This window comes from Hermetia illucens, chromosome 1 (assembly GCF_905115235.1).
Source record: "Hermetia illucens chromosome 1, iHerIll2.2.curated.20191125, whole genome shotgun sequence".
Lineage (NCBI taxonomy): Eukaryota > Metazoa > Arthropoda > Insecta > Diptera > Stratiomyidae > Hermetia > Hermetia illucens.
In genome coordinates this window covers 106,945,964-106,960,007 of record NC_051849.1, presented here as the reverse complement: position 1 = coordinate 106,960,007, position 14,044 = coordinate 106,945,964, and the positions used below count along the sequence as shown (strand labels likewise).

At 36.4% G+C, this 14,044-nt stretch overlaps 1 protein-coding gene across 1 annotated transcript in view; it reads left to right on the top strand.

Moving 5' to 3' along the window:
* Positions 1 to 12,986, top strand: part of LOC119652914 (sulfhydryl oxidase 1) — a 44,726-nt gene extending 31,740 nt beyond the window's left edge. The window contains exon 2 of the mRNA XM_038057301.1: positions 12,269 to 12,986. Coding sequence (XP_037913229.1) covers positions 12,269 to 12,751 — 483 coding nt within the window. The 3' untranslated portion in view covers positions 12,752 to 12,986. The remainder of the gene's footprint in view (positions 1 to 12,268) is intronic.
* Positions 12,987 to 14,044: the final 1,058 nt, after the last annotated feature.

The following is a 14,044-nucleotide window of genomic DNA, read 5'->3' as shown; positions in this document are numbered from 1 at the left end:
TCGACCGATGTTGAGGTGCGATGGTCTCATCGGGAATGGTTTTGCTGTTGCTTCTTACAGAGCATAAGTGTCTTATCAGGCAGATACCAATATATAAGTCATAAATTCACGTCCTGCCGCGACGACTGATGTAGACGTTCAAGTATTTTTACGATGCTTCTTAAATAGCATGCTCACTTTTTTGTAACTACATTTAATGCGTTTTTTTGGTTCGCGTGTCGCGGGAGCTGCAATATACGATGGATGTTTCCATTTGATTATATTGTTTTTGTTTTTAAAATCATTTTTATTTTTAAGAAATAGGTAACAATAGTATATAGATTGGAAAAATGAACAATAAAAAACAATCTTTTAAAATAACAAAAATAACTTAAATCTAATGGCCACTGTGGGCTTTCAAAGTTTTCGAATAGCAATTTACAGACAGAGAAGAGAAACAGTAAGAAATAAAAATCTAATTTTACAATAAGTTGTCGGGAAATGGTCAAAAACCCGACAGAATTCACTTGGCCTTAGTGGCAAATAAAGAAATATAAAAGTAATAATAAATATTTGATCGCTTCAAAAAATACTTAAATTATTGTTCTTAAAACTATCATAATTATATATTTTATGTTATACATTTTTTCTTTTTTTACAATAACATCCATACAAAAAAAACAAAGAATCATAACGTATATATTTATAAGTTACAACTGGAGACAAAATCAGCACCCGTTCAATATGTACATATTTACAAAGCCCCACCAAGAAGCAAATGGCAGAACTGAGCACGGCCACCGCTAACCGGCATCCCGCAACCACCAGTACCAAGATTTCTCTTTTTCATCCCGCTTAATATCAATTGCTCTCGCTCTGGAGTATCTCCAGTCGAATCCCGGAGCCCCACTCTCAAATTCGGGGGGTATTCTATCCTTTTGTCCGTGGCCCGTCTATGTATATGATACATAACCGGATCACCGGCAGAATCAAGAATTAGACCATTCCTGTCAAGATACATGAACGCTTCGGGAGGAATGAAGCCTGTCGTGAGAGTTTTCTCGAAATACCCATCATTTGGGTAGAACGGCTGCGAAACCCAAGGGTTCTCACCATGCGAAGCAGATCGCACTATATGATTCCGAATCAATCTGACGATAACTGTGTCGATTCTTGGCACAGCAGCAGCTGCATACATCACTTCGTTAGTTACATAGTGCTCATAGTTTGACGAAGCAGTCCTATTAAGCCCCGTGCAAGCACGCAGACATTTCCTTTCAAAGATCCTTATTTTCTCCATTTGGCTAGCACTCAAATTAAACCAGATAGCACACCCGTAGGTGAGCACCGGTCTAACCAAAGTAAGGTAGCAAATAATCTTAACCTTCTGGTTAAGATGTGGAGCATAAAGTCTGCTGATGAAAGCGCCACCATTTAATTCGCGACGAGCCAGTGCGTTCTCATTTGTTACGGTGGATTGATTCGCAGGACATCGACCGATGTTGAGGTGCGATGGTCTCATCGGGAATGGTTTTGCTGTTGCTTCTTACAGAGCATAAGTGTCTTATCCAGGACCAATATATAAGTCACAAATTTCACGTCCTGCCGCGACGACTGATGTAGACGTTCAAGTATTTTTACGATGCTTCTTAAATAGCCTGCTCACTTTTTTTGTAACTACATTTAATGCGTTTTTTTGGTCCGCGTGTCGCGGGAGCTGCAATATACGATGGATGTTTCCATTTGATTATATCAACAGTAAGTATTGTGCACATAATAATTCTACAGCGCATAAATGTATAAGAAGTAGGCATAGGTATGGTATCATTTCAAAATTTGAACCTAAGGAGCGAAAAACCGATATTCTATCTATTCAATGTATATATATTTATTTATTAAATTTCATCGGATGGTATAAATAAAGACGCGCTTTCAATTATGGAAGCAGTTCTATAATTTTTCCTTTAATAACCTTTTTCTTTTAAATATTCCCAAAAACTAATGATTAAGCCTCTTATATTGATGTGTTTCGCGTTGAATTCATTTGTATTCAGACAAGTATATTTACTGCCATGAAAAACTATTTACATTTCTCCACAACCAATACCAGCGAAAAATCAAGATATGCTGGGAGAATTCTAAACAGGTGGTCTCAAACTATCATTGCTCATATTGAAAATGGTTTCAATCCTGCCTTGCTATTTCACAAGTATTGATGGATTTTGGACAAGAGTTGTCCTAATATTTTCAGTTTAAAGAACTGCGACTACCTTTCAAAATCTATGGAATGTGTTTCAACATCTGCATCAAAACAACTCTGTACCTATTTTAAGATTTACTTTTTTTGCTTCCAACTCGCTTTCACCACCCAAAAAACTATTATAATAATTTTTAGCTCAGTCGTATGGCGGAATGCTGTTCGATCTACAAACAGAAAATATATCTGAATTCGCGTTTTTGTTATTTATTTGTTATGAATGTAAATTTGCATTTGAGTCAAAAACTAACTGAAATCCGGTTATTCGTGTTCCTTCGGTGCATTTGGTGGAATGTGATGTTGGTCAATTCAAAAGGTCAGTTCAGAGATGCATCAACTAAATCTTTGGAATTGTAAAAAATGCTCCTTTTTGCATCGAATTTGGATGAATCATCTGAGGTAGAATATCGACAAGACTTCTTCGATTAATTATTTCCAGTATCTGGTCCCCATATCTTCTTCCAATCTCAATTCCAACTGAATTCTTGACCAGCAACGTCTATCAAACGAAAGCAACAGTCTCTTCTGGTCTTTACCCTCTCCGCCGAGACAAGTGTTCAAACGTCAGCAAAAGTCCATGTAGCAACAATAATACGATTCTATCGAATCTCATTAGATCCAATTATCATGATAATCCACGCAAACGGCCAGTTATGTATGTCCATGTTCGTAATAAGGAAGGCACGAATTGCACGTCGCTTTTCAAAACAAGTTCAAGCATCTCCGACAACAAGATTGAATTCGTTGTTATACATCTTCCATGTTTATCGATAGACGTGAACTACGTCTTTGTAGTCCGGAGTTAATGCAAGCTTAACACGATTTGAGAGGCATATGCTTATCACCGCACATCAGATATTTATTGCATGTTTAGAATTTGGTGAGGTTGTTGATGTAGTTTCATTATTTCCTGGACACCGGCTGGCGAAAAATCAGCGACTATTTAGGGAACAAACCAAGGTTACGTGATTGCCATAAAAATTATCTATTCATAGTCCCCAGTGCAAAATCAATTTAATGGAAATGTAGGTGCAAACGAAGAGTGTCACGTCGTTTTCTGTTTGGTTTTCATTGTTTTTCCTCATTTTCGTTATCTCCATAGATAAAGATATTTTTGCTAATTTCATTTGCGTGCTGGTATTTCATTCGGTTTGATTTTTCTGAAATTGTTAATGTGGCATACATTTATAGGTACAAACTCTAATTTGCAATTATTATGACAGTAGTCTAGAAATCTGACAAAAAAAATGAAATATCTCAAACCGTGAGTAAGCGCAGACGAGTTACAGACGATTCAATTTGATTAGATTTGCCTTATCACATTTCCCTATACATTGGCTCTATCGCATCTATGATAATTATCAAGTTTGTAAGTAACGATTCTGTGGCTTCCATTTAGAGAACACAGCCAGCCATATATGTAAAAAAAATTTTTTTTTCACCGAATAAAGTCATATGGGGGTATCAAATGACAGGTGTCGATTAGTACTTTTCAAAGCCGATATTAGTTTTGAGATTTGTTAGAAAGGCGGGGAGTGGGAGGGGTGGAAAGTGATGATTTCTTGAACGGACCCATTCTCAGAAACTACCCAACCGAAAAATCTCAAAAATTCATGAAGCCTGTATATGGTGCCCAGACCTCAAAATACTCTCCATATCAACATCTGTTCAAATTAAGTTAATAACAGTATATTATCATATTTTTGGGAAAATTGAGTAAAACCCCCTTAAGTTTTTCCCAGAATTATAAAAGTTGGTAGTAGTATAAGATATAATATGAAGCATATTAGTCCCAAGTTTGATCAAAATCCTACTATTAGTAACAAAGTTACAGTAGCTCAAAATTGACTTTACCGTGCAAATTAGCTGCAACTGAATATCAATATCACACTGAAGTGAGTAGTCAGACATGCTTAATGCATATACATAACGGGCTACATACAAATGGGATAGTTCTACACTCAAATATACTCACAGAAGAAGCAAACAAAACCTTTCATAACTGAGGCGCCGAGCTTCCGGTTTCCCGACTTGTTTACTTCTGCTACGCCCTATTTTTGGCGAATTTCCGCCGCTATAATAGGTATACTCACAATATCTTTCGTTCCCGCGTTTCATGATTCACCCTTAAACAAGATGTTTGCACGGCGCTTCCGACCATGGGCGTTATCATCAGCGAAGCCAAGGTTTTGAAGCTTCTAGCAGAGTTAACGTGATCGCAGATGTTCTTTACGGAAGGACAGCCCTCAGACTGATTGAATGTACCGTTATAAACTTGACTTTGTTTACCGAAGCCTACGGATGCATTCAACTGTTTCGTCATTGTGCACGTACCTACTCCTGGCTTCTTTTCAGCTAATGTTCGGATCTTTCTTTTGGCTTCTGCATAGAGTGATTTGTTGACTTGTGAAGTTGGAAGAGAAGAAAGCATTATCGGAAATAGTTAAAATCACAAAAGGATCGAAGTCAACAATGCAACATATCGTTCAAGGTTATAAGGAAACGGAACAGTGGAATAAAAATAAAGGACAGGGCGCGGCTTGTAAGTTATCTGAAAAGGAAGAAACAATGATAGTGAGTGCAATACGCAAAAGCCCAAGAAAAAAGTGGTGTAAAACTAGACGAACTATTACAAAAGTGTAATGAAATGTTAGCATTAGGACGGTGCAAAGAACTCTAAACAAACACCGGCATTCCTCTAGAATAGCTAAGGAAAACCCTGTCCTCAGTGGAGCTAAAAACTTAAAAGAATTTGCTTTGCTGCACAAACGCGTTCTGGAAACAAGTTCTGTTTAAAGATGAAAGTCTGTACAAGATATTCCACCAAAAGTTTAGCGGAAAATAGATACTGTATTAGAGGTAAAGAATTTATGGAGCACCATGAAACACGGCGAAGTATTGTGCTTTTCGCTAAAACTGTATCGAACTGTATAATGAATTAAAAGTTTATTAGATGTATCTATTTGTTATGTTTCTCTTTTTGTACTGTTTATTCTGAGTTAATTCAAATAAATGCAGTTTATAACGTTTTAAAATATCCTTCGATGGATTATGTCGCCTAGTTTACATACAAATTATCTTCAGATTTTCCTATCTTCTCTTTTGAGTTCTTATGCTAAGAATTAAGTAGCAGGTATAAGAAAAATTAAAAAGAGACACAAGATTTTCTAAATTGTTTTTTTTTTTCGGTGCACACTTTCAGGTGCTTTTCTGACGTAAAGGTCTAAAAACTTTTGCCCTACCCTGTAGGAAAAACAGTTTCCCTTTTACTCCAGTTATTTGAAAATTTAAATAACTACAGACAATACTGCCTTCGTCCACTTATTGGGAAAAAAAACTGAATGTAATTTTTTGAGCAGTCTAATATAAATATTTTGAAAGTATAACATATTGAAAATGTACTGCCTGAATGTAATATTGAAATTCGAAATGTTTCTAAAGTTGTAGGGCAATGAATGAAGCGCGTCGTAGTAGGTATATAAACCGCCGTATGTACTGTTAGAAAAGAAGAATTTGACACTATACAAAGAAGAATTTTGGAGCATTTCATCAGTAAGGATTGCTATGGAACCACATTTCAAAGATTTCGGGGAAACAGAAAAGTTTTTAACCGATTAAGTTGAAACTTGAACTCATTACTCTACACCCCTGTGCCGATCTGTGGAACTCAGAAATGTTAAATTTTATAATTGGGACTACTTTCTCCTCAAGAAGACAAATAAATTAATATCATTTCCTCTATTTCCTCTATTTTAAGTTATATTAAAATTGTAATGTAATGACTTAATGGGAATGGTCGATGGGCAAAGATCATCCTGAGTAGCCAGAGACAATCAAAAGAGAAGAGCTAAAAGTTTGTTATTTCCCTATATGAGGAACTTTGAGTGGGTGGTGGTTGTAATTGCAAAATAATTTAAAATTCAATTGCATACCATTTTCACCAGTCATTTAAACAAATAATTTGCTCTGCAAAGTACTAAAATAAAGCATCCATTATAGTTAATTCTATACGGTTCACACCAAAAGTTCAACATCATTAGCAAATGTGAAGAAGTTCACCTAAAGCAGATAAAAACAATTCGCTTCGGGTATTAAGGTTTTGTGTTCATCTTATGTGAAAAATTTTCTACGCATATTTTTTCTATATATGGCTAAAAACTCAAAATATATATATATTTTTTTTTTCAAACTACAAGATATACGTACATACTACAGACATAGATATTATGCACACCCTAAACAAACCAATATTGCTTAATACCGAATACTGTACATAAACATCATCATCAACGGCGCAACAACCGCTATCCGGTCTAGACCTGTTTAGCGCCGAGGTCCACCAATTCGATATCCCTAAGGGTTGTCTGGGATCCTGGCCTACGCCATCGTTCCATCTCAGGCAGACTCTGCCTCGTCTTCTATCTCTACCATAGATTTTGCGCTTATAGACTTTTCGGGCTGGATCATCCTCATCCATACGAATTAAGTGAGCCGCCCACCGCAACCTATTGAGCCGGATTTTATCCACAACTTGACGTCATGGTATCGCCCATAGATTTCTTCGTTATGTAGACTACGAAATCATCCATCCTCATGTAGGGGGCCAAAAATTCTTGAATAGTAAGAGCTTTGAAGCTATGAGACGTTTCGAGTGGAACAGATTTTTTAAGCTTAAATAGGCTCTTTTTATTCTTCCCGTTTGACCAGTGCGATTTGATGTCGTTGATTATTTTTTTTTGTTGCGGACGTTGCCACCATATATTTCGTCCAATGTGCAGTCCGAGATCTTGCGCCGCCCGGTCGATCGGAATGAAGCAGTTTGTACGTGTCGGGTCGTCCTTCCCATGATGTAGCTATCAGCAACAATAGGCCAGTAGTTGAATGGACTTAAAGAAGATCAGGCCCCTCGCATTTACCTCAGTATCCCGGATCATTTTTTCCAGGGCCAGATTAAAGGGGACATATACATGCACGTATATAAATTAATCGGACGCATATTTCCGATTTCCTTGGTACACACAAGTATACATATGTATGTACATATACTCAATACCACTGGTTTACTGTAAAAATATATCTGACACTACCCCCAAGCTTCAATAGCATATACAACGAAAACTCTTACGGACGGACACCGACCGTTGAGTAATTTTTGTCCGCTCAAGAGAGGAATTTTTGTCCGTCCATAAGGAATATTTCGAAAAAAATCTGTCGAGGGAGATCACTTTTGTAAACAAATGAATACACTTACTAAAGATATGACAAAATTTTTATTTCATTCTTTACGAGGCAAAACTTAAACTAAAGTTTTATTCAATTTTTATTTACATTACTTTTTTTAAAAAACTTTCAAAATTGTTGGCTGACGTAATATTTTCTGTTTCTCTTCCAAGAGCAGTGTTTGAATATGTCCCTCTAAATGTTTTAAATGCTCGAATCCGATATAGTTGTTTTTACAAAAAAAAAACTTTAAGGTTGAAATTGTTTTCAAGGTAGGCTGATTTGACAGCACCTCTGATTCTTCCTCACGCTGTTCAGTATCGAAATCCTCTTCATCTAAAGATTTCACTACTGGAACAGTCGATCTCAAGCTCAGGGAGTGTTGATGGGGAGTCAGTGGCTAATTCTATATCGACTTCGAAAAATTCAGTTGCGTCGAAATAGCCCTCCCCAAGCGTTTTTGCCAACTGACAAATAGAAGACATCGTTGCTAAGGGCAAGTCATCCTCAGGGTTGAATTCTTCTGATTCAGAATCATTTTTGTTAAATCCAGCTTTTCTAAAGCAGTTTATAATTACTACTGGCTGCACCTTAATCCAGGCTACTTTTGTGAAATGCACGGCCTGCAAGACGTTAATTGGTCTCTTCATCGAAGAAGTGTCAATGCTTACCATGATGTGTTTGATATGCTTGCTTCCATGATTTGTAATTGCAAGCCGCGAGTATGGCAAGTTACATTGTCTAGAAAAAGGAAAAATTTTCCTTTTTTTGCCGCATAATTTTAATTGTTCAACGTCTTCTGGATTAACAGCAGAGGCTTCACCAGACACACATCGAAATGCTATGTTGTGTCTACTGCGAAATCTTTGTAGCCAACGGTTAAATGCAGCGAAATCTTAAACTCCAAGGGTTAAAGCCTTGGCTTTCTCTTCAATAATTGGTCCCGATAATAGATCTTGCAAACGCAGTCATAAAGCGTGGCATCAACATTTTTCCCTTTTGAATTAATAAAGTTTTATTTACTGTTGATATTTTCTCCAGCAATCCATCTGGCCCTTAATGCGTCTTTGTTACGCACAATAAGGGAACCCTGCGTCTTTCCTATGTCAAATCTGGTTAAGACAAGTCAAATTAATTTATCAATATTGAAACTAGTTATCGTTCCGATGCTTGTAGTAAGTAGCTTCTCCTACTACAATATATTTTTATAATTTGTAGATACGTATTTCAAGAGCTACTTACTCTCTTCCTGAATACTTTAGCTACTAAATCATGGGGAAGATTTTTCTGTTTTTCAATAAGAAAAGTTAAAAATCAAAGATACATATGTAGGTACCAATTTTAAAAAGCAAAAAGTTGTTTTAAAAGTCAAAGATACATATGTGAGTACGAATTGTAAAAAGATAAAAGGTCCACATACGAGTAGAGATGATAATCTTATTATTTTTGCGTTGACGGTCACCAATTATCAGCAATTAGTGGGTGGTGCGGTCTCTATATTTGACGGCAAGTTCTTGAATTAGTCTCGATGCACAGTTCCCCTCATCTCTGTTCATCAATTTTGTCGCATCCTTTCGCAATATTTCAAAGCTCTCCCATGCGTCCAAGGTTAAGATTAATTTGAGATGCAGTAAATTCACGCAAAATTGATAACTTCGAACTGCTGTAACTTTGAAACTATGTCTCTATGTCACTGCAGAATTTGTTAAACCTAGGATGAACTTAAGGGGGGTTTCCGGTCAACTTCTAAAAGTTGGGAATATACTACTATTAATTTTATTTGAGGAAATACTGAAATGAGACATTTTAAGGCCTAGATTTCATACAACCCCATGGGTCTGAATTTTTTTAGATTTTTGAGTTAGATAGTTTCCGTAGCCTACACAATGACGAAATCTATGAGCGATACCATGACCGTCCGGTTGTGGATAAAATCCGGCTCAATAGGTTACGGTGGGCGGGTCACTTAATCCGTATGGATGAAGATGATCCCACCCGGAAAGTCTATAAGGGCAATATCTATGGTAGGAAAAGAAGACGAGGCAGACCCAGCCTAAGATGGAGCGATGGCGTGGGCCAGGACGCCAGACAGCTTTTAGGGATATCGAATTGGTGGACCTCGGCGCAAAACCGGGATGTCTGGAGTTCCTTATTAAGGCAGGCCTAGACCGGATACCGGTTGTTGCGCCGTTGATGATGATGATAGTTTCTGAAAATGAATCCTATCTTAGTTTAAATGTGCACATCAACGTTATATTTCTGATCTAAGATTCACTAATATGAAATAAATTATTAGCGGAAGCTAAAATAAACTGAATGTTGGCATTTGAGACTGGTAACTCAATAAAAGAAAAAAATTGTAAGAAAGTCGTATTATAACCAATCCACGTTCGCAGAAAGCGGGGTATGCCTGTAAATAAATTTTCCAACCAAACATTACAAACTGTATTTAATCTTCTCCAATTAAAATCTGCCAAATACTCTGAAGAACTTTTAAAAGACGAGAAATTATGCAGGAAAATGCACTTTTAAAACTACAAAAAAATAATTTGAGCTGTCCTTGTTTTAACAACTTTGGGCAATTTATTACATTCTGAGCCTCTCTTCCTCTCAGGGAATTAGATTCTTTGAAGCCGATTACAATTTACAGTTTAACAGGAGCGGTACTACCGTTTCATCGCAACAAAAGTCATTCCTGTTAGACTTCGATTAAACTTTTTCACATCAGAGTAAGCCCCCGTACCCCTTGATTTTGCGAGCTAAAAAGTAGTTTTTCCCCGCGCTTTTGACGCTACAATGTAGAAAACTATTCTATTTGACGCTATTTGAAGTTGAGCAGGTCTCACCGCCGTCCTGGAAAATAAAAAAAACTACTATTACATCTGAAACTAAATTCACAAAGCAACTAAGAAATTTTTTTTTCTTTTCAAAAACACCGATAAAAAACGCCGTCTGATTAAGCTATTATAGTTAAATTAAGTAAATTGGAACTCCTTTTGCTTTTTAGCTTGCATTTACACGGATCCAATTTATTTTTCCATATATTCTAATGTGAATGATTTGCATATCCTGTTCAACCGAAGAATGATCTGCCAAGCTGTTTCTCCAGGCATTCGAAGCTTTAGCAGATCCCAAGCATGTTCTATTGGAATCGAAAGTCGCCTTATTTTATTTAAAACTACACGCACAACAATTCTAACAATAGTTATTGCTAGTTAACCTCAAGTATCAGCTTAAAGTGAGAACTCATTTTCGGAATCTATCCCAACACAAAAATCTGAAAAAAAATTTGGGTGGTGCGATTATAGGAAATGTAGGTCCCAAAATATGTGCAATCCGATATCTGCTTAGATAAACCTACTAAGAGTATGATACCAACTTTTTTGGATTTGCCTGGAAAACCCCTTTTAAGTCCATCTCAGGAGTACCAAATTCAAACGCTGTACATTAGCAGCATTAACTTAGAGTAAAGTGGAAATGCGCCACGATGCGTTAGATCAATTAACTAGAATGTTTGTTTATTTAGGATGAACATTCGATCTCTATTGCACTTACATATGTATCTTGTGGTTTGGCAAAATATGAAGGATTATTTTATATTCTTAATTATGTACGAATGAAAAAACGTACATGGAGAGTTGCCCACATAAGGTGAATATGAAGCGCCGAGCTTCCGGTATTCCGACTTGTTTGTATCTGTTATAGATTTTTTTTCTCCACGTTTGTTGAAGCGTATGGGGTTGACTGCTATCAATATAATGCTTTCCAGATCAAATTATTTGTGTAAATGACTTTTTAAAAAGTATAGGGCAATTTTAGTTTTAACTATGTACACACGGAACGGTCATGCACTCGTCATTCCTCACATAGGGTAAACTTTTTACACCTTGAATTTCAGACAGAACATTTCCGAATGTTCTTTTATACAATACTTTTTCCTTTTCCAAAGTTATAATACACTAAGTGACTAGTATTGCTTTTAACACGTTGACCCGGCATAACAAAAATCGCATTTAATTTTCCAATCGAAAGGCAAACCTCGGAATTACCAACACGTAGTGACTTGCTACTGTTTACTAGAGTCTTCAACTTTGATCTTACCTTAAACGGGCTCTATTTAACCTTTTGACTTTGGGCGGCGACCCATTGTCGCCAACAGTTTGCAAAGAATTAGTTGACAGCGCCTGAATTGTCTTTTGTACTTCTAGCATGAACTTAAGGGGCATTTCCGACTAGTTTTCTAAAATGTGCTAATATACTATTATTGACTTCACTTGTGCGGATATCGGAACGGGATGTATTTTGAGACTTAGATTTCGTTTAGATAAACCACTGATTTTTTCAAATTTTCCAGTTGAATAAGTTTTGAGAATGAGACCTGTTACACTCTTTGAAAGTCATATTTTGAGCCACCACTCCTCTAAATTTTACCGGATAGTAAAGTACTAATTGATACTCCACATGGCCATATTCTGTGAAAAAAATGTTGTACCCTCCTTTCGCATGTAGGGGGAGCCCCCTTAAACTCAACACAAAATGCCGCCACTTGCTATATGTAAAGAGATTCACAGACCCCATGTTCTCACCAAATGCAATGAGAGCCGGTTCCGAATAAATCGGGTACGACAGACAAGCATCGAAATGATTCTAATGTTTTGTTTCACACAAAACCTTAAAAAGGGTCATTTTCTTTTCATTGCACTGGCCTTTAAATCACATCTATTATTAAACGTATATTAAAAAACACATAGACAAATATCATTTCTTTTAATATCTGTTTGTTCTATATTATTGAAAAATTTTCTTTTTCAGAGCATGGCAGCGCGTCTTAAAATGTGGAACGTAACCAGCAAAGATGATGCCGTTCTTTGGCTTTGGAACGCTCATAACCAAGTGAACAAACGACTTGCAGGCGACCCAACTGAGGATCCAGCATTTCCAAAAATCCAGTTTCCCAGTATAAATTCATGCCCTGCCTGCCGGCATGAACATTCCACAAAACATAGCAACGATATTGACTGGGATAAAGTGGAAGTGCTACAATTCCTGAAAAACATTCACAACCCTCAGAACATCAGTCGATATGGGGTCGATGATGAAAGTGTATTACCTGAAACTCCAGCGAAAATGCGATCCAAGCGTATGATTGGCAGTGTCTTCTCCGACATGGATATGCGGATGGGGATATTCTTATATATTTTCTGCGTGGGAATGATGTTCGTCGCGGTAAAGCTGTTCCTTCGAAAGGGGTATCGGAAAAAACCTTACATGCACGGCATGCTAGGGAAAGTATGAGTTCTGCGAAGAAAGTTTAGAATAAATGTTGGAGCGTTTGTCACGTGATTGAACTTTTTCAATAGAAGTGCGAAAGTCAAGTGTATATTTATGCAGATAAACACCAATATTTTTGTTTTAATGTATGTGCGAAATGTAAATTTCTGACTAATCAGAATATATAACGTTAAGATTTGTTAAATTTTGTAGGAGTGAACATTGATACCGAAAATAAAATCGATTGGAAGAAGTCTGATCATGCATTTCTTCTTTCTCACAAGAGAGTTACGATTTTCCAAGCAAACTATCTTTTTCATACACTGATTGCGATTTCCGGTTTCAAATTTTATCTTTTTTTTTATCGATGTCAATACCAATACTTCTATCGAAGAAGGTAAGGGTATCTCTCTCACGAAGCTGGTATTAATTTGATATACACAGCGATTGATGTGGAATGTAGATAATAGTATTGACTCCTCTCACTTTCTATCTTAATTATTAAATAAAAACAGCATTATCTATTATAAAGAATCAACTGTTGATTTGTATTGCATCAAATTACAGTTACAGTTTCTTATGAAAAATCTAGTAGAGAAGTTTTTTAAGACAAAAAAATTTAAAGATAGCTGATCTACACGTTTTTCAAGAGTGCTTTTTTGGAAATGGTTTGTGGTGGACACGATAACTATTCAGCCGAAATTATAATTTTAAAAAATATTCGTTAGTATATAGTATTATCTAGTCGCTGGACGAAGCATTTGTCAAAATCATTAAAAAAATAGTAATATATGCGGCGATGAAGATTTAAAAATCCATACACAACTAATGTACTTTAAAGAATGCAATAATTTTTTTTCGATTTCAGCACACACACTGCATATAAGCGTTAAATATCATCAACGGATTGGGATAGAGATAACTAACAACAACAAAATAGCCATTGCAGGTTTTCAGTGTATCCTGTAAAATCACCAGGCACTGCGAAAATATGGGAAATTTTATTTTTTACGTACAAGTATTTGTTAAAAAAGAATTAAATTGCTTCCGAGGCAACTATGATTCACATGCCGGATATGTTTGCTGCCGGGGCCTGGTAATATACCGCCTGCCTAATAATTACGCACACTTTGACAATTCAAAAGCTTCTTCAAATAAATGAGGTTATGCAAACGGGTTATATGAGTATAGCAACTTAAACAAGTCGGGAAACCGGAAGCTGGACGCTTCAGGTACGAAAGGTTTTGTGTATTTCTTAGTACGTAGCACATAATATATCCATATATTATGTGAGAGTATTAACTTTCGGGTGATATT